We start from the raw sequence: 23,982 nt of genomic DNA on the forward strand, positions 1-23,982 counted from the left end.
TACGCCTGATTACCCCCGGGGAGCCCGCCATTCCCAGCACAAGGCTGCACCTCCCTCTGACATTGTTTTCAGGCTTAAGTCAGGCAGAGGAGGCAGACAGCCAAAGAAGTCTCGGAGACTTCTCGCAGACAGACTAAGGACTCAGGCTTTGTCAAACCAGGGTGGGGGGACAGCGAGGGTCCATCACCCCCTTTCTCCATAGCCCCCCAAGTCCTTCCCTGGGGCCTCCATGTGATCATGCCTGTCTTAGGTGATTCTCCCCTTGGGGAATCTTACGTGTCATTGGCTAATTGATCAAGCATTGGAGGGCAGTTATGGAAGCGGCGCCCCTGCCAGGGAGATAGGCTTTGCTCCTTAGTGGCTTATGATCCGAAGGTTGCTCACTCAGCTGTAGCCATGGGGGGGTTTCAGCTCCTGAAACCAGGCAGGGGCGGTCCCCAACACAGAATATTTTAAGACCCAAACTATTAGAAAAAGGTTTGGCAGGGGATACTCCCGAGTGTTGGCAATGGTGGGTGTTTATACTAAGTGAGACCACGGCACCCTCCACTCTGCCAAACATTCCTGTATTGTTCAAATTTTGCCTTTTACAATCGCTATGAATTATTCCATCTTCAGGAAAAAATAACCTGCAAAGACTTGGTGTGACATCTTCACTGCGGGTGTTTGTTAGAACTTTCTGCCACAGGGGCAGTGTTTTCTGTCCCTGGAGCCCAAACCACAGCCGCCAGCCCCCCGGGAATGGCACCAGGCACAAGTTAATCAGTTTACATTTTGATGGAAATAAGCCACGTATGTGTACTGGCCACGGAATGGGACAGTGCTGGTCGAGGACAGAGCAAAGGGAGTTTATTTTACAGTCTTGTCACTTTTTTGTAGGTAGCTTTGAAATTCAAAATAATGTTAGAAAGGGGTATCTACTTTAAAGCTTAAAGAGGAATCAAAGATCAGACACAGATCAAAGACCAAGATCAGACAGATGTTGGCATTATCATAAGGTAGCTTTATTAAATTCCTTTACCTTCTAAAAAATGGTTACAAAAGGGAATACTTCACTTAAGTATAATACTGTCTGCATGGACGTACCGTGGCTGGAAAGTCAAGGCCATGAATACACATGAGAAGAGAATGAGGACCAAGGCAGAGCACCCGCAGCCTGCCACGCCAAGCCCAGTGGGTACCAGCGAGAGGGGAACACATGGACAGATGTGGATTTATCGGCGCAGAGGGTGGTGTGTCAATGAGCCATTTCTAGAACCTTAAAATAAACACACACCCCGGCTCCAGGCCAGAACACCCAGGCACACAAGTCCGCGCACAAGTCCGCACCGCTTCCCAAGGCTGCCCAAGGCTGTAGCCTCCCTTCGGTCACCAGTGGCCATCCTCAGGCAGGTTTGGTTTTGCTTTCTCTCCAACTCTTTCACACACACACACACACACACACACGCAGGCAGGTTTGGTTTTGCTTTCTCTCCAACTCTTTCACACACACACACACACACACAGGCAGGTTTGGTTTTGCTTTCTCTCCAACTCTTTCACACACACACACACACACACACACACACAGGCATGTTTGGTTTTGCTTTCTCTCCAACTCTTTCACACACACACACACACACACACACACACACACACACACACACACACACACACGGCAGTGCCTCCTTCCTTTAACCATCCAAGCTCTTTTGTTTTAGATACAAAGTCAAAAAGATTTTGATCCCTTCAATCAAAATCAAAGCAAGGCAGTCCCCATTCGGCCAAGAAAACCACTTCTGTAGGAGAGAAGCCGGCATGAGCACTGGGCCTGATCTGCCCTCCTGTGGTCTGGCGCCCGCCCTGGAGGCTGAGCTGAGAGCTGGACAGAGAGGGCAGGACACCTATTAACTAGGGGTCCTGCTCCCCTGCACAAAGGCACTTTTTCAGGATGGGAACCAACCCCTTTTCTTTTTTGGTGCACAAAGGGAAGGAAGAGGAAAGAGAACTATGTTGAGATTCTGGGGACAAAACAGGCCATTAAGGAAACTGTGAGTGTCTGGCGAGCCCTATTTCCAGCAGGCTCTGCTCCAGGCAGCTCCGGAAAGCCTGTAGGTTAAAAAAAAAAACAAAAAAAACCCAGCTGGCCCTTGTTTGGTTTTCGGCAAAGCCCTGCCTCTTTAAGTTTGCGCTGGGAGCCCTCGGGGGCAGCCAGCTTTTAATCGCACACACATGGGGTTTCTGGAGTGCGGAGCGCTGCCAAGGAGCACATGGCCTGTTTTCTTTCCTTTGAAGAGAGAAATCTCGGAGTCTGGGGCGGGTAAGGACGGCCCATAACCCGGGTTCTAAGCCCAGGCACTCAGCAGCTGCTCTGGAAACAAGATTCATTGCTTGTGTCTCCAGGTCTGAGGGATTTTCTAGGAAAATTAATATTTGCTGGGGCCTCTGTGCAGGAAGGGCTGGCTTTGGGAGTGCCTTCTTGACATGAACTGCTCACACATCTCAGCTGACACACCTTGGCTGCTGGGTCCTGAGGCCCCTCCCGCCACTTGAATGGGGGTGACTCGGGCAGTGGCAGCCAGCAAGCGGAAAAGACTAGTTTCCTACTCCAGGTGACACGGACACAATCTGTTCTGTGAACACACCAAAGTTCCCCCCCAAGAAAGCCGCTGGGGGAGACAAAAAGCTGTTATACACCAGACCATTAAATGTGGGGGCAAGGGAGGCATTCAGCCACTCCAGATGCCGCCCGTGCTTAACAACATTCACAATTAAAAGGAAAATATGCAATTCCAGTGACTTTCAAATTTGGCAACAATATGTCCCCTCCTCCCCCGACCATGATTCAAACACACAACCACGCCACCCCGCCCCACCCCTGCCTCCACCCCTCACTGCCAGTTGATTGTTCTCAATGCTCCCCACGGAGCCGGGCCCCGGCATCGGCCACTGGCGCCACTTGGACGAGAGTGGAGCTTTGGTCTGCACTGTGGCTGCTTTGAACTGGGGCACTGGGAAAAATCCACTTTAAGCTGGAGTCGTGTCACTGCTGGGGACTCCCCCTGGGAAGCAGAAGAAAAACCCACTTGCTTTTGAGACTTAGGCCTTGGTGGGTACGAGTGGGGGCTGGCCAAGGAGGGGACCAGGGGTGAAGAAGAAGGGAGGAGGGACTGTGCACTTTGGGGCTGAGTGGCCCTTGAGGGCAGGCGCCTCTGGTTTCCCCTCGTGGCTACTCTTCTGCCGAGGACGATGCAGGACTTTCGTCATCTGACATGGGGGCAAACTGAAACGAGAAGCAGAATCCCTTGTTTGGCATCCTTGCCTCGGAGGCTCCGTTGGCTAGCCCTGTGGCTGCGGCCAGTGAACCGGGGGCTGGGACCCCGTGGCCGTGGCCGCAAGGCAGCGATGTTGTGGGGGAGATGCCTCAAAGCAGCAAATAAATACACGCAGCAGGGGATTTTCATCAGGGGTGAGTGACAAAAGGGACGGCAAGGACGGCAGGTGGTCAGGGAGGCGGATGTCTGAGCTGAATGATGCTGAGGGGCCAGCCGAGGAGGCAGAGCGGGCATTTCGGCAGCGGCAAGAGACAGTGCCAAGACCTTGAAGTGCAGCAGCGAGTGACCGGCTGGCGTGGCTGGAGCTTAGTGAGCAAGGGAAGAGGACGGACAGTGGGGTGGAGGGGAGGACGGCTGCACGGGCCTGGCGGGAGACGCAGAGGGCTGTGAGCAGAGGTGTGCGACTCAGGGTCCACATGGCCCTCTGGCTGCTGTGGGGACAGCAGACTGGAGGGGACAGTAAGAGTGGGAGCCAGGGGCTGGGGGGCCAAGGGTGGAGGCAACGGTGGTGGTCCAGGCAGACAAAGATGAAAGACTGGAGTCCTTGGGGGCAGCAGCAGATCGGAGAGCATGGCACCACCAGCCCCACTGCCCCCATCTTCCAGTTGAGGAAACCGAGTCCAAAGCTGATCTCCAGGTGATCCTGGAGATCACCACTGAGGCCCAGATGTCCTGAAGCCAGAACCACTCGGAGCCTCAGAAGAACCCGGGAGCCAGGCGGAACATGACAGCGTATGACTGCCACCTTCCCTCTTTTGGACCGTCTGGGGAATTGCTGTGGTTCACACCCACCATGTCCCCCTTGAACCCGGTCCCAGATGTGCCCCAGGGAAGCCAGGGCAAGTGTAAGGCAGGGGTGAGGAGGAGAGGGCGGCAAGGCTCCTGCCCCAGGTCTGGAGACAGACGGACCCCAGGGCCTTGGCCCCTTCCTGGCTGAGAGACCTTGAACCGGGCAGGGATGTAACCATTCTAAGCCTTAACTTCCGCACCTGAAAAGTGCAAATAATAATAGTACTTAATGCAAACAAATTGGGTTATGGTGAAAGGTCCAAGAAATCACGCCCTGCAGACGCTTAGTACACTGTGTCCTGCATCACGCATGAGAACCCGCGGGGACTGCGCCTGTGCCCCCACCAGACTGGCAGGGACTGTCTCCTCTGTCAGACCAGGCGGTCCCTCTGGAAGGGCTTTGCCTCCATCAGGCATGTAGGACCCAGCTAGTATCAATACTGTCCTCCTATTATGCTTCTGGAGAGTGTTATGCTAACAGGAAAGATTTTTTCAGATTTTTTTGGTAACAGGAAAGAAACCCAGATTTCTGCAGTCAAATAAGAGAAATGCTGGGCTAAACCCAGACAGATTAGGTTTCATTACAGTGAGACTTCTCAAGACCTTTAATACTGTCACGGGCTTTAAGTAAATGCCAAAGTCCTTGCTGTGGTCCACAAGGCCCTGTGTGATCTGTGGCGTGGCCTCCCTGCCCTCATCTCCTCCCTCAGACACATCAGGAATGTGCCTGCCTCAGGGCCTTTGCACTGCTTGTTCCTTCTGCCTGCAGAGCCACATAACTTGCTCCCACACTTCCTCAAGTGTTGGCTCAAATGTCAGTGCTTCATCTGTCATTCCCTGTCCCTTATATCCTGTTTTATATTTCTTCCTAGCACTCACCGTCCTCTGGCTATGACACAATAATCTGCTTATTTTGTCTTTATTAGAATGTCTGCTCTGCCAGGGCAGAGACTTCTGTTTTGCTCAGCACTGCGACAGCCAGGGCCGAGAACAGGGCCAGAGACAGTCGGTGCTACGCGTTTCTCAAATGAGTCAGTGGTGACTGGGAGCATCTGGAACCAGACAGACCCGGGTTCAAATGCTGTCAGGCCGACCACGACCATGTCATCTCAGCTCTCTGTGACTCATTGCCTGGGGCACCAGGAAGGTTCGACAAGCAGCTGACTATTAAGTCCCTGGCTCGGGACACATACACCACCAGCTCTCCATGGACGCTGCCCCCCGCAGAGCCCCTGCCCCTGCCCTGCCCGGGCTGACACTCACCGAGCACTTGATGTCCATGCGGGAGTACAGCATGGATGCAATCTCACTCTGCCCCGCGTCCAAGGCCACCATCAAAGCTGTGCTCCCGTCCTGTAAAGCATCATTGCCATAGCAACACCTGGCACTGAGCTCTCGCCCTCCCCGAGGGGCACCCGAGTGTGGACTCACGCGGTCAGTGAGCGAGATGTCGCAGCTGGGCACCGCCAGCAGCAGTCCTGTGATCTCCTTGTGGCCGTGCTCGCAAGCGCACATGAGGGCTGTGGAGCCGTCATCATCTTGCACATTGACGTCTGCCTCACAGGCCAGCAGGGCTTTGACCACGTCCACCCGGCCGTGGCTGACCGCCAGCATCAGGGCTGTCTGCCCCGCCTGCGCAGGGCAAGGAACAGGCTCATGAACTGCACAGGCCCCAAGGTACGTCACCGTGGCTCCGGGCCTTTCATGGTGCCCAAGAGGTCGGATGCTAAGAGCCTGCTAAGAGCCGGACTGCCCTCGCCGGCCCACTCCTGCGTCTCAGACGGTCCTCCCAGCACCGGGCCTCCGCACCGCTGGTGCCTCCCTGCCTGCTGCCTCCTTCACACCCTTCAGGTCTCAGCTTTAATGTCTCCTCCTCAGGGAGAAGCCATTTGCCTCTCCACCCCCGCACCCACCTAAAGCAAGTGCCTAACTCACAGGTGTAAATACACGTAAAAATTTATTGAGTTAAGATCTGTACACTGTTCTGTATGTCAATAAAAATTAAATCAGTGTTCACCAGTAGATGAACGGATAGACAAACTGGTAAATCCATCCTATAGAATGTTATTCAGCCTTAAATCCAACAAAGAACTAATGCGCAGCGCACCACGGATGAACCTTGAAAACACTACGCCCAGCGAAAGACGGGCACTGAGGACACGCGCTACTGCACTCCATTTACATGAAATTCCCACAGCAGGGAAATCCGTGGGGGCACAAAGCAGACTGGGGGAGGCGGGTGGGGAGTGACTGCTCACGGGTGCGGGGTTTCCTAAATTTAGGGTGATGAAAGGTTCTGGGAGTAGATACAGGGGCCGGATGCATCCACTGTAAATGTGCTAAAAGGCACTGAACTGTGCGCTTTAAAAGGATTAGTGTTAAGTGAATTTCACCTCAATTAAAAAAAGTAAACCACCAAGAAATTATTTTTACTTAAAACAATGAAATCAGTAAGAAAGGCCAGCAGGGTCTGCTGCCCTCACATGCCCCTGCAGCGAGCGCCCTGCTTCCCTCCTCTCTGCGTTTGTGCCGCTGCGATCCCCTCCGCTCTGCGCTGTGGCCTCCGGTGGCTTGCGGCGGCCCGGCCTGACTCCGGCTGCACGCTCAGCCTCAGGCTGCCTAATATGCTTAGCTCTCAGGGCCCCCAGCTGGCTAGTGAGCTTCAGGAGTGTGGGGACTGCCTGCTCACCCACCATTTGAGCCCTGGCACCCACCTGCTGCCCAGTGAATTACCAAGTGACATGTCAGATTAACAAAGGATCCCCACGTCCTCTCCCAGCCCCCACCAGTTTCCACCAGAAGGTCCTGCATCAGAGGCAGCCTGGAGGGCAGGTTATAAGAACAGGGCTCTGGAGCTAGAACCCCTCGGTTTGAATCCCCCCTCCTCTAATCTGACCTTGAGGAAATGACTCTGCTTCTCTGAGCCTCAGTATCCTTGCCTGTGGAGTGGGGACAGTCCCCTGGGCATAGAACAAGATCGAGTTTGGGCTTGGCACACAGCCAGGAATGAGTAAATGGAAGGGTTGCCCATGTTTGTAGTTCCAGGGGCCCGTACCTGGCTGGCTTTGGCATTGACGTCTCCAAGACGTAAGAGCTGCAGGAGAGTCTCCATGTCATCCTGGTTCTTCAGGGTGGCCAGGGCCGTGAGCATGATGGGGCTGTACCCAGCACGGTTCTGCTTGTCCACCTGGCAGACACCTGCGGGGAGGAGGGGAGGAACATGAGCCCTAAGACCATGCTGGTGCTGCACAGGCCAGGCCTGCCTCCCGGCTGGGGGAGAGTCCCCAGGGACCAGGCTACATCTCTGCTATCAGACTGACAGCTTTTTCACTCTGCTATAATAAGCCCTGGGTATCACATCTCCTCCTTCAGTTCTGGGCCTAATTCCTCCCTTCTCTCCGACTGAGGACCTCATTCTGCCCCAGGGTGTCCGTCCCCACTCTGACACCCTGGGGGTGGGATGTGGCTCCGCTGAATGGGCCCACTCCATTTACAGGTGGAGCCATTCCACTCCTCCATCAGAATGGGGCCCCGACACTGGCACCCACATTTAGGGCTGAGAGTAAGAGCTGTGTCTCCCTGGTTAATCTGAACAGCCAGTCCCCTTCATATGGCCTAGGTCTCCTCCATCAGTCTGTGGGCTCTACCTCCTTCATCAGACTAGGATCTGTGTCTTCCCAGGCAGAGCCGGGAAAGGAAAATATTTTCCTGAACTGAGAACCACATGCTCTCTCTAAGCCCTGGACTGTCCATCCCACAGCCTAGGGTTCTGGAGGCATGACTCCATCATACAGGGGTCCATGTGGATTGTGAAGGGCTGCATGTTTTCCCCAAGACCATGGTTGCCCTTTTCAGAATTCTGAGGCAGTAGGGAGGGCTTGCATCACCCTCACCAGACTGGGAGGGTGGTGTCTCCTCCACTAGACTGGGAAGGCCATGTCTTCCCCATCAGACCACCAACCTGAGGAGGCAGCTGGCCCGCTCCCCCAGGCCCCTCACCCGGCCCAGCTGGGCCTACCGCTGTCCAGCAGCTGCCGCACCACCGGGAAGTTGGCATGAGACACAGAATAGTGCAGCGCGGTATTGCCGTTGCTGTCGGCAATGTTGACCACGTAGTCCAGCAGCCTCGACGACATGGCCCGGAACGTGACCAGGTGGCGCCGCACAAGCTCAGGGTGGGCATCGCTGCGGCAGGCCAGACGCAGCCACTCCTGAAGCACTGTGGTGTAGGCCACTTTCTGGATGTAGATCAGAGAAGAGAGGGGTGTGAGGGTGGCTGGTAGCCCACACTCTCCGGGGCTAAGCTGCAGGAGGGGAGTGTGGATACTTCTCTCCTGAACCTGAGCCTTAAGGGGGAGCGTGGGCAACCACTCAGTCAGGCCCCTGGAGTAAAGTGTATCCCCAGCCCAGACAAGGACCCTAGAAGGAGGCGTAGACACTGTAATCCAAGATCTGCCAGACGTTGAGAGGTCTCCGTCCTGAATATGGCCTTCAAAGGCATGTGTGGACACTGGGACAGGGAACTAGGGCAGCCCCTTCCCGCAAGCCCTGGAAGGACCAGGAACCGAGACCGTTTTCCAGCGGGCAGTCATCCTTGGGCCCCTCCCCACAGCCCTGGGCCCTCTTTAGGCCCACGACTCAAGCATACTCCCCCAAGTTCCCAGGGTCCCCAAGGCATGCCCAGGGAGGCACTGCGGTTGAGGAAAAGCCAGGGTGCAGGGGAAGGAGAACCCTCCCAGCCCCAAGGCCCTGCTGTACCAGCTCCCGCTCAGTGAGGGCGTTGGGGTTGTCCAGGTATTTTTCCAGGGCCAGGCAGGCTGAGATGAGGTCGGGGCTCAGCTCCATCCTGCCAAGGGAGAGGAGGTTTATTTCAGCCCTCTGGTTTCCCTGACTTCCCATACCTGGCTGCAGCGCTCCAAGAGGGCGTCAGTGGGCTCCACTGTGCGCTCACTCGGGCCTGCCAGGGCTCACCTGAGTGGTGCAACCTCAGAGGCCCCTTTCCCCAGGAACAAATTTTTGTAATACGATATACCCCATGGGGCAGACATGAGGAACAGACCATAAAAGTGGACACACAAGTTAGTTTACTTCACATAGGCGAAGGAGGAGATGGAAAAATCTTTTCCCAATGTCAGATTTTCATCAAGGACAAAAAGGAATAAATAGAATGAATAGCTGGGGTAAACATGTCCCAAAAATGTATGTAGCTTAAGTACTTTTACCTGCCCCCTAAATCTTAACCCAACAGCTCAAACTGCCCCCATTATGTCCTTCATCAAAGTCTCTAGACTTTCAAGATACTCAGAAGGAGAAAGGTCTTCTCTGCTAATTTAGACTAAGGTATGCATGACTGATGGGATGTTCATGCGAAACGCTTGGAAGATGGGATTTGAGGTTATCCCATACACAACCCTGGCTCTGCCTCCCACACAGACAACTGACCGGATCTCCTCCTCCACATTTGATCCTGATGCCCCCTCAGCTGTGGGCACGTGCTGAGACTCCCGAGATAGTTGGCACTCCTCCCGGCTCTTCTTGGTCACTGTTGTCCCCATGGGCCTGAGTTGGGGAGCTTCGGCCACACTTGGCACCCTTGCCTTGGGCTCTGGGGCCTCGTTCTCCGTGCTCTCATTGTCCGAGAAGTTCTCTGCTGTGCTGGAGTCCTCAGATGAGGACTCGCACCTGGGGAAGGGGGATGGACAAAGTGGGAGAGATGCTGTGGGCCGGATGGGGTGGTGGAGGAGGGGCATGGGGCTTGACTACTGGACCTCAGTTTCCTCATCTGTTAAATGGGGATAATGTCAGTATGGACCTCACAGTTCTGCAGGAGTGTGGCCTACAGCACCTGGCACAGAGTAAGTGCTCAGTAAACACTAGCTGTGCCTGGGATCACACTGTGGGGGAGGTGGGGGCCTGCTGCTTTTCCCTTCTACCCTTCGATTCTTCTCACATGCTGTGCTGCTTACACAGGTGTTACTGATTCGGACTCTCACCCCACCTCAAATGGGACCCTCATGCTTCTTGCTTCATCTGGACAAAGTCTGAGCTACTTGGCATTTGAGGTCCCATGTCACTCTGCTTCCTCTCACCTCTGAGCCTTTATCCGGTCTGTGCTCCCCAGCAGGAGAGGCCCCTCACCCGCCCGCTTCCCTTTGCTAGCTCCTGCTGTCCTGAAGCACATGTGCCCCTCCTTCAGGGACCGCCTGGCAGGCACCCACACCTCCCCCAGATCCCACACGGCCTGAGTGTCCCCATCAGTCATTGCTCCAACCACCTTGCTGAAACTGCCCATCAGGGCCCGAGGCCTGGCCAGTTCATCAGGGTGGGGAGCTGAGTCTGGCACCTTCCAAGGGGCAGTGCAGTGCGGTAGCAATGGCAGCACTGGCAGCACTGGCTTGGGAGCCAGGGCGCCGAGGCTGACTGCTGATCGCCAGCTGAGCTCCAGCGAGGCGCTCAGCCTCAGTTTCTTCATCTGTCTCTTCTGCTTTATTTAAATGAATGAATCACAGTGAGGGCCTTAGACCAGGTCCTTGGTACATTCTTGGAACAAACAGGGTTGTGGAAGCTGGGGAGTGGGGTGGGGGCTCCTCTCACCCTCCGTTGACTCCCACGCACTGGAGGCTCTGCTGGGGGGCCTCGGGCTCCGCAGGCTCCTCTTTCCGCTTCATGATGGACCGCACGCCCTCCTGCAGCCCACCTGAGGGGAGGGGTGGTGTCACCAGGGTATCCTAAAGCCAGACCCCATGCCTGGGCCTCCAGTGCTCCATCCCTCTTGGCGGCCACCCCCACTCACCTCCACTTCTGGCCTCTTCTGACTCACGTGGGGCTGCCTGCCTGGTGGGCTCCCTGTTGGTAGTGTTGCCGGTGGGCACCCAGCCTGCATTCTTCTTGGGCTGTGCCAGGGAGGCTGCCGCGGGCCCTGGGGGTGACGAGGATGGCTCTGCAGGAGCCTGGGGGAGACCTGAAGGCACAGGAAAGAGGCACTCACTGTAGGTAACAACAACAAAGCAAAACCAGTGATGATAACTGTCTCCCGGAGTCAGGGGCTCTGAGGGCTAATTCTTACATGACTTTATCAGATCTTTCCGACCCATGAGGAGAAGCTGGATTATTACTGATGAGCAAATTGAAGCACCAGAGGGTTGCCCCTCGACTGAGCAGCAGAATCTGATTCCAACCCTGGTTTGTTGCCCGCCCCATGCCGGTCAGGGACAGGAAGACCTCGTGACCCCACAATGCCTCTCTGACAACATACTAAGTGTTGTCTGGAAACCAGGCTTGTTCACAGCTGAGTCTGGTGGTCATCGCAGGGAATCATGTCTTCTAGGAGCGAGCTGTGGGATCTCAGGTAAGTCACATAACCTCTCAGTGCCTCAGGAGCACAACACTCCTGCTTCCTGGCATCTCATGCAGGCTAAAGACAGTGTGAAGGTGGGATGAAGAGCTTAGACCAACGCCTGCACTTCAAGACTGCACAGGAAGCATCTGCCTGACCCTGGCTTGGTAGCTAAGCTGGTTAGAGCATCACCTCAGATATGCTGAGGCTGTGGTTCGATCCCTGGTCAGGGCACATACAAGAATCAACAAATGAATACATAAGTAAGTGGAATAACAAGTCAACATCCTTTTTTTAATCCTCTCCCTTCCTCTTTCTTTTTTTCTTTTTCTTTTTTTAGATTTTATTTATTTATCTTTAGAGGGGAAGGGAAGGAGAGAGGGAGAGAAACATCAATGTATGGTTGCCTTTCATGCGTCCCCTGCTGGGAATTGGCCTGCAGGGAACTGGCCTGCAACCCAGGCATGTGCCCTGACTGGGAATCGAACCGCGATTGTCTGGTTCGCAAGCCTGTGCTCAATCCACTGAGCTACACCAGCCAGGGCTTCCCTTCCTCTTTCTATAATCAACAAATAAAATTAAAAAAAAAAAAAAAAAAAGAAGCATGTTAATTCAAGAGAATTGTAAACTATATTTTGATGAGACTTGATATTATGATTTTTTTAAAGCAGGATTATGCTGTAGAAAGAGAGGGAGGAAGAGAAACATCAACGTGTGGTTGCTTCTCACATGCCCCCTACTGGGACCTGGCCTGCAACCAAGGCATGTGCCCCAACTGGGAATTGAACCAGCAACCCTTCGGTTCCCAGGCTGGTGCTCAATCCACTGAGCCACACCAGCCAGGGCACCTTTTTTTCTCCTTTACTTAATTTTCAGCAGGTGTTAGTTTACTAAAAAGGAAAAGGAAACAACAGAGCTATTGGAAAATGCCAATTAAAACCCCAGCAGGCGGAGTTTCCATCTGGCATACGATGGAACAGTTTCGGAGCTGCTGGGTGGCGGTCACGGCCACACAGCAGGTGAATGTGCTGAATGCTGCTGAACTGGCCACTTCAGAATGATTCAAACGGGAAGTTATCACGATTGTTTTAGAAAGCCCACCTCGCTTGGTCTAAGGACAAAGACGACTTTGTGGGTACCAGGCCCTGAGGCTGCCCACCATCCATCTGGGGACGCAGCTGGCAGGGAGCTCCAGGCCCAGGTCACCAGCCCGGACCAGGAACAAAAGCCCAGTTGCCACTGAGTGGCTGCCAAGTCTTGGAGCAGTTTGGGCCCCCCCAGGCCACGTGTGGCTTCCGTGTCACCACTTCCCCAGGAAGTCCCCTTCCTGCCACTGACCATGGGCTCCAAAGAGCAATTCATCTGAATTCTTTTTAACAGTGAAAACTTTTCTTGCCATACACAGCAACTACTTCCTCAAGCCCCAGGGCAGCACTCAACTCAAGAACAGGGAGTAAATACTTGGGACAAGCACAGAGGAAAGAGGAGACACTTGGCCACAAACGCGCCGACAGCACTCCAGCCCAGGGCGCGGCTCCGGCCGGGCCCATTCCAGAGCTGGTTTTCACATGAACCTCTATTTTTTTTTTTTTTAAGAAAACCTTGTCAAAAAATTCACATGAAACAAACAAGAATAGTACGTGGCCAAGTGAAACAAGTCAGGGGGCAGACGGCCAGTTCACAGTCCCCGTGTGGGCCCCACACTCACGCCCCGGATTTGAGCACCTGGGAGGGTCGAAAAGATCGGGTAAAGCAATATTTTGCTGAGTGACATAAACCAGGCACGACAGGACAAATACTGTGTGATCCCACGTACGGGAGGTCCCCAGAGCAGTCAGATCCGCAGAGACAGAAAGCCCAACGGTGGGAGCCCGGGGCCGGGGGAGGGAGACTAGTGTTCACTGGGGACAGAGGTTCAGTCGAAGGAAGGAAAAGTTCTGGGGACGGGTGGTGGCAGTGACTGCACAAAGAACGTGGCCGCTGATCTGGACACTTAAAAACGGCTGATAGACCAGACAATCCCAGTTCGATTCCCAGTCAGGGCACATGCCGGGGTTGCAGACCAGTTCCCTGCAGGCCAGTTCCCAGCAGGGGATGCACGAAAGGCAACCATACATTGATGTTTCTCTCCCTCTCTCCTTCCCTTCCCCTCTAAAGATAAATAAATTAAATATTAGGAAAAAAAAAACGGCTGATAGATTCTACGTTATATGTGTTTCAGCACAATTTTTTAACAACGAAAAACATAAAATGGAGCAGCACTGGGCCCGCTCTGCCCCCGGGGCAAAGCAGGCACTGCCTCCAAAAGCTTGGGTGGCTCCTTCCAGTGCGAGGGCAAGGTCAGACACCACAATGCTAAAGTAACAGTAACAGTCATAAAAAGGATGATATTTATTGCTATTATTTCACTGGGGGATGGGGCAAACTGATAGCAAAGTTTATATGGAAAAACTAAAATCCATGACTAACTCAGACAATTTTACAAGAAAACAATGGGCAGAGATGGGGAACCCAGCCTAGAGAGTGAAACACATTCCAAAGCCAGAGCCGTCCAGACAGTGGGGCGTTGTTACGACAGCAGACGGGCCCAAGGAACGAGGAGAGCGAGCCTCCCAGGGAACTGGAGGGAAGACAGAGCGGCGTCCACAAACCAGTGGGTGAGGGTGGGCTCTGTGGCGTGGCGCTGGAAAAGCAGATTACTCTAGCCAAGAAAAAAAATCTGGCTGGAACCCTACCCCAGGCCTCACACAGAAGATAAACTCTGAAGGAATGATACAAAGGCACAACTACAAAGCCACAGGAAGAAAATGTAGAATACTGGGGGCCTCAGGAAGGGGAAAGATTCCTTTAAAAATTCCTCAATGTCCAACCACTAGCCGGTGCACCTGAAACTAATATAATATTAAATGACAGCTGTAATGGGAAAAGAGATACTCAACAAATAAAACTGCAAATATAAAAAAAAATTCCTCAAAACACAGACCATATATGAAAAATGCAAGATGATTTCACTTATTTGTGGGATCTAATAAAAGTGAACTCAGATAAAGAGAACAGATCAGCAGTTGCCAGGGGTGGGGGCAGGGAATGCGTGAAGGGGGTAAAAAGGTACGAACTTCCGATTTTAAATTCGACCGGTCCTGGAGTGGAATGTCCAGCGTGGTGACTCTAGTTCGTAATACTGTGCTGTGTGTCTGAAAGCTGCTGAGAGAGTAGACCTTAAACATCCTCATCACAAGAAAAAAACAACTGTAACTCTGTAAGGTGATAGATGCTAACAAAACTCATTGTGGTAAGCATTTCGAGATATATATATATCAAATCATTAATTTGTATACCTGAAACTAATAGAATGTTATATGTCAATTATACTTCAATAAAAATGGAAAAAATTTTAAAATGCAATGAGTTTAACTATATTTGACTTTACGATTTCTATTTGATAAAAACAAACCAACAGTAAAAATATCAAAAGACACACAAAGTTAATTAATAGAAGAACACAGACTGGGTAAGTGATAATCTTCTAGAACAAGAGTCAACAAACTTTGCCCTGGTTCATGTGGCTCAGCGGACTGAGTACAGGCCTGCGAACCAAAGGGTTGCCGGTTTGATTCCCAGTCAGGATACATGCCTGGGTTGTGGGCCAGGTCCCAGTACAGGGCTCATGAGAGGAAACCATGCATTGATGTTTTTCTCCCTCCCTTCCTCTCTCTAAAAATAAATATATAGCCTGGCTGGTGTAGCTCAGTGGATTGAGCACAGACCTGCAAACCAAAGGGTTTGATTCCCAGTCAAGGCACATGGCTGGGTTACAGGCCAGGTCACCAGCAAGGGGCACGCAAGAGGCAACCACACATTGATGTTTTTCTCCTTCACTTTCTCCCTCCCTTCCCCAATCTCTCAAAATAAATAAATAAAATCTTAAAAAAAAAAAAGAATCAACAAACTTTTTCTCTAAAGGGCCAGACAGTAAATATTTTTGCTATGTAGACCATAAGGTCTCAGTTGAAAATACTGCAAAAGCAGCTCTATATGGTATGTAAATGAATAGGCATGGCTGTGTTATCGACTTTAATTTCGTATTTGTTCAGCCATTTAAAAACATAAAAACCATCCTTAGCCTGTGAGCCATATAAACACAGGTAGCAGGCTGGATTTGGCCCACAGGCCCAAGGCCAACAACCTCTGTTCTGGCAAGTTCCTTCCCAGGAACTTCTCAAAACCCATCAAAGAAAAAAGGACAAAGGCAACCAAAAAGTGAGCCTCAGAGGAATCTTATCAAACACATATGGTGATGCCAAACCCCATCAGAAACCAAAGAAATGCAAATGAAAATAAGGAGATGCCACTTTGTACTGCCAGATGGGCAAAACATTCGAACATATAAAACTGTATTGCCCATATACACGTTGGTGGGAATGTGGAGATACGGGCATCTCAGACCGAGTGTGGCTGGTGAGAGTTGCGCAGGCACAGCTTTTCCAGAGAGGGCCAGACGGAACTTGTGAAACTGTGCGTTTCCTGTGGCCCAGTGAGCCCACTGGAGGGAACGGGAAAGCACAGTCCCAGCAGTGTTCAGAGAGGTCAGGAGTTGGAAGTAGCCCGGGGGCCGACCAAGAGGGGGATCGAATAGGAAAAGTGGGGCACACACTAGGGCATTAGAAGTGACAAACCAGATTTCTAAACATCAGGGAAGTTCAAAAATAGTGTATACAGAGGAAAAAATGTTTTTTTCTGAAGCACAATACCATTTTAGGAAATTAAACACGTACAGCGCATGTTTTTCAAGGACACTCAAATGTCTAAATAAGCTTCTGGAAGGTGGATTGCCAGGAATGGTATTAAGTGGGGTGGGGGTGGAAATCGGTGATGGGTGTGAGAGAATGACATAGGGCAGACATCAGCCAACTGTGGCTTGTGGGCAGTTTTTACATTTTTAAATGGTTGGAAAAACAATTAAAAGAAGGATTCTATCTGGGACACATGGAAATTACATGAAATTGACATTTCAGTGTCAACACATGACATTTTCTTGGCACAGAGCCATGCTTGTTCATTAATACCTATAGCGTTTATGTCTGCTTTCATGCTACCAAGGCAGAATTGAGGCTGCAAGTTCATCAAAAGGTATGCATTAAAAATCTACATTTTTTTGTATGTAATATGCCTTAATAAAGCTGGGGGAGGGAGAAAGAACTAAGCAGAACTGAGTCATTGCAATGGAGATCATATGGTCCGAGAAGCTAAAAATATTTACTGATCCTCATCATTGAGGGTGGAGATGAAGATGAAATAAAGGTAAAGTTAAAACAATAGCAGTTTGGTTACTATGGCAGAAGAAGTGTCATTAATTCAGGTTTCGGCCCATAAGTCCAAACAAAATTGTCAGCCCTGGCTGATATGGATCAATGGATTGAGTGCAGGCCTGGTCCCCAGTTAGGGGTGTGCGAGAGACAACCTATCAATGTTACTAATGTTTCCCTCCCCCCTCTTTCTCTCTCCTCTTTAAAAATATATAAATAAAATCAAAGAAATTGTTAAAAATGTAAATTACTCAGCCACCCACCCCCAATGCCGGAAGGGAATTGAAGCCATGGGGCTGTAAAGCAATTCGGTAGCAGACTTTGAGGTTGTCAAAAACACCCTTTCGAAAATCTGTGCTGAAAAAATAGATCGTTGGACATGAAGGAACGGTTCCTTTAAGGACGTCTACGTGGTGCCCTTGAGTGTAAAGAATGATATGGCTGTTCAAAAATAAATAGCACATCCCGAGAATTCTTAATGACATGAGAAAATGTCCCTAGGATAATATTAAATCAAAATTAAAGGAATCATAAATCTTGACTTTGAGGACTGTGGGCAAATCCACAGTTATAAACCTTAACCTGCCTGTGCCTCAGTTTCTTCATCTATAACATGGGGATTAAGAACACCACCCCACCTCATAGAGGCGCTGGGGGTTTAAATGAATTAAAGTAAGAAGAGTCAAATAATGCCCTGGTCTATAGCAAGGGCTGCGTAAATGCTTTTAAAATAAAGAGAAATGCCAAATTCCACCAGCTCCATGTTGCCAAAGTTGAAAAATACGTATTATTTTCTGTGTTAAAACACTCAGAAGGAAAGAAGCAGAAGTGTTGGTGGCAGCTGTGTTTGGCGGTGGTAGGTTTATGGGGTTTTGTTTTGTATTCTAGACTTTTCTGTATTTCCCAAGGCTTCTATGAGGAATGGGAATTGCTTTCATAGCAACAGGTTTCGAACAAGTGCAGAGGAAGTTTCTAAGCCTTGGCGAGGCCCCAGGGATACAAGTGCCTCGCTGCCCCTTCTTCCACTGATCAGTTGTGGTGGCTTCTCCAGGCTAGGGGACAGGACTTTGGGGTTCTCCAGGCCTCTTGTAGCCCTACCTGCCTTTCCTAGCCCAAGGGGAAGACTGCCACTTACCATTGCTCCCCTTCAACCACAGTGAGCAAATTCTACAAGGCAGAGGCTGGGTTCCTCCTTGCCTCCTCTAGGAGGCCCTCTCTGACCCAAGCATCTAGCTGACTCACCTAAGCAAATACATGGCCCAAACGTTTGTCAAGTCCTCCTGATATTTCACTTTATTTCCTAGATTGCTCCTCCCCAGTATATGAACTTTGCAGGACCCACCCCTGGTGCTCAGGCTATCCAGCACCTTGCTTCACTGGCCCCATCCAATCCCAGTTTGTTCAACACCATGGCACCCACGCCTGCCCTCACCTCAGGGCCTACCCCCTGCTATGCTAATATATTAGCACATTGGGACTGGCAGCAGCAAGATGGAATTAAGTGAGACACAAGAAAGAACTGTTGGGGAGGCAGTTTGCTTAGGGTAGGGACATCACTATGTCTGTGTGTCCTAAAAGCAGGAGGCCCATGGCTGCCCTGGGAGGCACGTCTGGAATGGAGGCTGCCTCTCAGAGATCCCGAGGCTGGGCCAGGCAGGGCCCCTGGCTGAAGGCCAGAGTTGCAGGGCTGGATGTTTGGAATAGATACAAAACAGAGGGGTGGTGCCCAGAGCTGGCCAGGAACAACATGGAAAAGCGAGAAAACACAGCTGGTTCCCCACCCTCCAGCTGTGCCCTCAGTCCCACCACGAGGCTCTGGGCACCTTAGATTTGAGGCTGGGGTGAGAACCTGGGCTCCATCTCTGAGCCCTGCTGCAGGTTCAGGCCAGCTTCGGCTTAGATCCTGGTTCGGCCACTTCCTGGCTGTGTGGCACAGGGTAAGTGCAGCTTCTCCCCAAGCCCCAGTTTCCCCAACTATAAATGGAGTTGACCTGAAAATCATCGGCAGACACAGAAACAAGCACTGATTATTTACTGTGTGTGCTAATTCACAAGCATCCTACAGGTGGGGACTGTCATTATGGTACTTCACAGACGGGGAGGCTGAGGCCTAGAGAGAAGGTGCTCACTTGGGGACATGCAGCAAGAAGTGGAGTTTCAACCCAGGCTGCCTGGCTACACAGCTCCCTGTCTTTAGCTCCTCTGTGGGGAAGACACTGAGCATAGCACCCAGCACCAGGCTGGTGTCTATGATAGAGAACAGCTGTTATTATTATGAATCATTCTGGCAGCTTCACCCAGGGCTCTTAGGGTGGTGGTGGTGGGGCAGCTGTCATTCTGTACATCCCACATCCCCTTTCTTGTCATGAGGAGTCAGCACTTCTCCAGGGAGCACCCCTCAGGACTTGAACACGGGAGTGGGGTGGGGCTCCTTCACCCCAGGGGCTAGGCAGTGAGGGACAGTGATTAAATCAGCATTAGGCATAAGACCCAAACCAGCCAATGACTGGCCCCCATGGGATTTTTATCAGCAATACTTGGACTGGGGTGGGGGCACCCTTTTCAGAGCTGCAAGCACTGATTCCCACAGTAGTGGGGCCACCTTTGCTGGGCTGACAGAGAAGCTTCCATGGTGCACAGAGGAAGAGAAAGAGAAAGTTAGAGATTCCAGAGCACCAGGATCCAGCTATGCCTGAAGCTATCCCTAAATTATATGAACAACACATTTCCTCTTCATTACTTAAACCAGTCTGAGATTGGTTCCTGCCACTTACTGAATAAACAGGGAGGGTGTTCTGTTCAGCAAACCAACAGTCTTGGGGATTCTCTCCCTGCAAAATATTCAGTTTTCTGGACACTTATGATGTGGAGACATGAGAACATTCATTTAATGGACACCCAATTTTTCAGCATGATTCCCTACAGCACTGAGTCAGTGGCACAATTCTGTCCCCTTTTTGCAGATGAAGAGACAGAGACTCTGAGATGGGGAGCCAACTGTCTGGTGGAAGGTCAAGACTGGAGCTGAACCTTGCTGTTCAGATGAAGAAAGGGGAGCCCTCCCCTATCCCCCCGTCCTCCCCTGCCCGTTACGGCTCACCTGCTGCCCCATCGCAGTTTCTCTCTGTGATGCTGATCTTCTTCACCAAGTGGACATTGCCAGTGGGTGCAGTGGGCGAGGGCAGCACTGTCTCCACCACTTCATGGCTTCGGAACATAGCGCGGCTCTCAGTTCCTCCAGAGGTCGCCAGGGCCCGCAGCCCTGCCCCATAGGGCTCCAGACTCTGGGCCCGCTGTGCAGGGGCCCCAGCAGCTGTGCTGGCTGCCACCTCCACCTCCCGAGGCCCCTCTACCACCCTGACAGTGTCCACACGAACTGGGCTGTCTGTCGGTGGCCAGGCCTGGGGTTGGGGGTGGGGCTGGGGGCCAAGCTGTGGGCCAGCCTGTCGGGCCTGAGCTGCCTGCAGCTCTTGGAGCGCTTTCTTGAGCTGGGTCTCCAACACCGCGACCTTGGCAGCAAGGGCCACCTCCCCGTCCGGCACACCCAAGTCCCGTTCACGAACCCAGGTGCCCACGCTCCGAGTCTCCAGTGTTACTGGGTTTTCGGGAGCCTCGGGGAGGTCAAGGCAGAGCTCACTGCGGCCCCGAGCCCCTGAAGTATGGCCCAGGAATTTCTGGCTCTTGAGCTGCACCGTGAGCTGCCGCTTCTCCTCCTGCAGCACAGACAGCTTCACCTGGAGCACAGGGATCAGTTTCACCTGCTCTTCCAGCTGCCGCAACTTCCGAAGAGCACCCGCCATCTGCTCCCGAACGTGGGCTAGGTGCCCGGCGCTAGGTGGCACTGGCGTGGACATTCCTGAGCCCCGTGGTGTTGGGGGCGGCAGGCCCACACCCACCAGCGAGTTGGTGGAGCTGGCTGCGCTGGGGCTCAGGGAGCCCAGACCGGTGGGCGCAGCCGCCTGGTCCTCAAGGCGGCGCCTGGCATCCAGCAGGGTGCGTTCCACCCGAGGATTGAAGCCACCGCCTCGGGCCTCCAGGGCACCATACTGTGGGTAGAAGCCACGGCCACAGTAGGAGTAGGCAGAGTGGCGGCTGTCCCCACTGGCGTTAGAGCACAGTGACTCAGTGGAGGTCCACCAGGAGCCAGGGCCTCGGGGTAGCGAGCCGAGACGAGGCCGGCGCTGCACGGCCACACGCCGCAGCGTATGGCCCTTTTCAATATCGTCCACATACTTGAGAAAATCCAGGTCCAGGCGGTAGCCATAGGGCGTCTCCACGGAGTAGGGAGGGTCGGTCTCCTTGGCAGGGAAGCCAGGAGGGGAGGCCGGGCCTGAGGTCCCTGGGGAGGGAGAAATGCTAGTACCTCTGATCACTGGTGTCTTGGGTTGGGGTGGAGGAGCGACTAATGCCCCCGAGGGGAGTCAAGATTTATTTGCCCAAGGGCTGGGAGCCCACTGGGGCCCTCAACTGCTCAACCGGGTCTCCAGCCTGCTCTGCCCCTGCCCCCACTCCCACCCCAATGGACAGGGTGGGGTCTCCCTCTCAGACCCTCCAGGGCAGAGCCAAATTGTCTCTGTTCAGGCCCTCAGGGAGGGCTGTGTTCCACCCTTAATCCCGGTGCCAACCCCCAACCCCCAGCCCACCATCGCAGGTAGGGTCCTATCTTCCCCCAGCCTCAGGCCCCTCTCCCCCACTCAGGCCTCCAGGACAGGCCCATCTACCCACCACTTGCCCTCCAACCCCTGGGCAGGGCCCTCTTCCTCTCCAGAGGTCTGACCTGGAAAGGGGGCTGGCACGTGCAGGACTTGGGCCATCCTCCCCTCTGCAGATGTTCCTCAGGAGTCACTGGGAGGCCCTGAGTCAGACTGCCTTCAGCACAGGCTGAGGCTTACCTGGGGAGAAGGGGTGATGGAGACGGGAGTCAGGAGGGTCTGCAGGGGCGGGAGAGGAGATGTGACTACCACCGTCCACAGCTACCCTCCCCAACACCCTGATCTTCAAGTACAGACCCTCTCATAGGTGCAAACCCAGCCAAGCTGTGGAGGGGGAAGTGGGGGGCCCCCCTGCGGTCTAGAACAAAGAAACCAAACCTCACAGCCTGCCCGCACATCTGTCCGGTCCCTGGAAAAGCTCCAGCTGTTCTCACAGCCCTGCCTCCACAAGGCTGCCAGGCCAGGGGCCCCAAGCTCTACAGGCCCCATCCTTCATGCACCCCCTTCCCTCAGCCCGGGGCCAGGCGCTGGCTATTTGGACAGATGGGGACTGATGTGGGCAGGGGCTGGGGTGCTAACAGGGGATGGCTATCCTGCAAGGATCTGAGACCCAGAGACAAAAAGAGAGCTACAGCTTAGGGTAGGGGACCCCAAAACGAAACTGGGTCAGGACAACTGGGGTAGAAGGGATAGGGAAAATCAAGGGGAGGCAGTGAGGAGCAAAGCCTTTCCCCTTTATGGAAACAATTTTCTCTAAAAATAAACAGTTTCACTGCCGGGCTACACGAGAACTTCCTGCCTCCCCCCCCCCCATGTCCGGCTGGGGAGGGGGGTGCCCAGGAGCTAGGCGGCCCGGGAAGTCATGGGGGTGAGAGGAGGAAGTAAGAGGGGGCGCCTGGAGGCTGCAAAAGGGAGGGACAATCAGGGCCTCTCACTAACTCACCCACCCAACCCTGGAGTCCAGCCAGGGTCCTTTCATCCCAAATACTCCGCCTGAGCTTAGCCAGTCCTTCCTGCTGTCTGACTTTCAGCTACCCTGCTTTAGAGGCCCAGGCCCATCCCACCACCAGGGAGGACCCTTTCTGGCCTGTGGGTGCCAGAGCTGTGGGTACCTGGGAGGATGGGCCAGGTGGGGCACCTGCCGGGCATGAAGGCGGGGCTGTGGAGCTGTTCCTTCTCTCACACCTCTCGTGTCTCTTGCTTAGCGTCTTGCTTTGCCTCTTCCCATGTCTCTTTGCGTCTCTCTCTCTCTCTCTCTACTTCTCTCTCCCTGTCTCTCCACGTCTCTATCCTCACTTCTCAGTCTTGCAATGCCTGGAATACATGGTCCAAAAGTAGGTCCAGGTTACTTGGAGACTCACCCCCTGCACAACCAAGTTAAAAATAATTTCTGGGGACCGGACTGGAGGAAGGACCAGGATTGTAATAGTCTGTGGGGGTCCCAGCAGGTGGACAGGGACGGGGTGAATAACAATAGTAATAACCACAATAATGATCCCGGTACCAGACAACATGACCAGATGGGGAATCTTGGGGCACAGAAATGCACAGTGACTTGCCCAGGGTCACTGGACCCGGAAGTGGTTGGTCCTGGATTGGAACCTATGCCTAGCAGATTCCTCCCCTCCAAACCCCTCTACCCATTTCCAAGATAGACACTGAGGTCTGGGAGTCTCCAGCCATCGGGCCATTCTCAGTGAGGTCAGGTGACTCCAGGTGGAGAAAGCAGATTGGAGGTGGAAATATCTAGGGGTGAGGCCCCTCTCCTTCTGTGGAACCCGTTGGGGCCAGGGAGGGGACACAAGATGGAGACAAAGTTAGGACACTTAAAGAGGAGACAAGGTAGGAGACTCAAGGAAGGACTTCAGGGTCATCAGGGTGGGCCCGAATGTACGACAGGATCTCCCTAGAGATCCCCTCGCAGACCTGCCTGAATATCTCTGGGGTCTTCCCGCCTCTCTCCCCGCCCCAAAGTTGGGGGTGAGAGGAACCCCACCCGTGTAAGGAGGGGCGGGGCCTGCGGGGACCCCGGCTAATGGCAAACAGCTGCTGCTCCCCACACCGGCCCAGGCGCCGGGGCAAGGCCCAGCCCAGCCGGACTCCCGGTCGCCTTCCCGCCGCCTGGGGCCTGGGGCCTGGCTCCGGCCTGGCCACGCAGTGCGAAGCAGGTGAGAGCAAGGGAATAGGTAGAGAGGGGGCGGAGGTGGGGAATAGGGACAGAGGGGAGGCAGTGATGGGGAGAGGCAGGGCTAGATATACAGATGGAGGAGGAGGACGAGCTTGCGGGAAAGAAGCAGGGACACGAGTCAAAGATGAGAACGGTGCAGAGACAAGGGGACCGAGACACTCAAAAGTCCGTAAAGTTTGGGCTGAGATGGTGGAGTTGCAGGCAGCGGCTGGTCGAAACCTGCGAGGTCACGCCCAGAGTTGGGGTTGGGGTTGGGGTAGGGACTACACTCGAACCCCAATCCACACTCGAACCCCGACCCGACCCCGGGTCCTACTCGCCTCCCGCGCTCCGGCCG

At 53.4% G+C, this 23,982-nt stretch overlaps 1 protein-coding gene across 1 annotated transcript; it reads right to left on the reverse strand.

Annotated features, from left to right (window-relative positions):
* Window positions 1-982: 982 nt before the first annotated feature.
* On the reverse strand, window positions 983-22,770 carry KANK2 (KN motif and ankyrin repeat domains 2). The gene is made up of 12 exons (XM_037131380.2): window positions 22,570-22,770; window positions 21,523-21,637; window positions 19,846-21,084; window positions 10,897-11,064; window positions 10,698-10,800; window positions 9,546-9,785; window positions 8,862-8,949; window positions 8,122-8,341; window positions 7,159-7,301; window positions 5,535-5,735; window positions 5,367-5,456; window positions 983-3,262 (listed from the first exon to the last, which is right to left on the reverse strand). The coding sequence occupies exons 2-12, from the start codon at window positions 21,557-21,559 to the stop codon at window positions 3,209-3,211; spliced, it is 2,583 nt and encodes an 860-aa protein (XP_036987275.2). The 5' UTR covers window positions 21,560-21,637; window positions 22,570-22,770; the 3' UTR covers window positions 983-3,208.
* Window positions 22,771-23,982: the final 1,212 nt, after the last annotated feature.

Source organism: Artibeus jamaicensis, unplaced genomic scaffold (genome assembly GCF_021234435.1).
Source record: "Artibeus jamaicensis isolate MK-2021 breed Jamaican fruit bat unplaced genomic scaffold, CSHL_Jam_final scaffold_537, whole genome shotgun sequence".
NCBI classification, from domain to species: domain Eukaryota; kingdom Metazoa; phylum Chordata; class Mammalia; order Chiroptera; family Phyllostomidae; genus Artibeus; species Artibeus jamaicensis.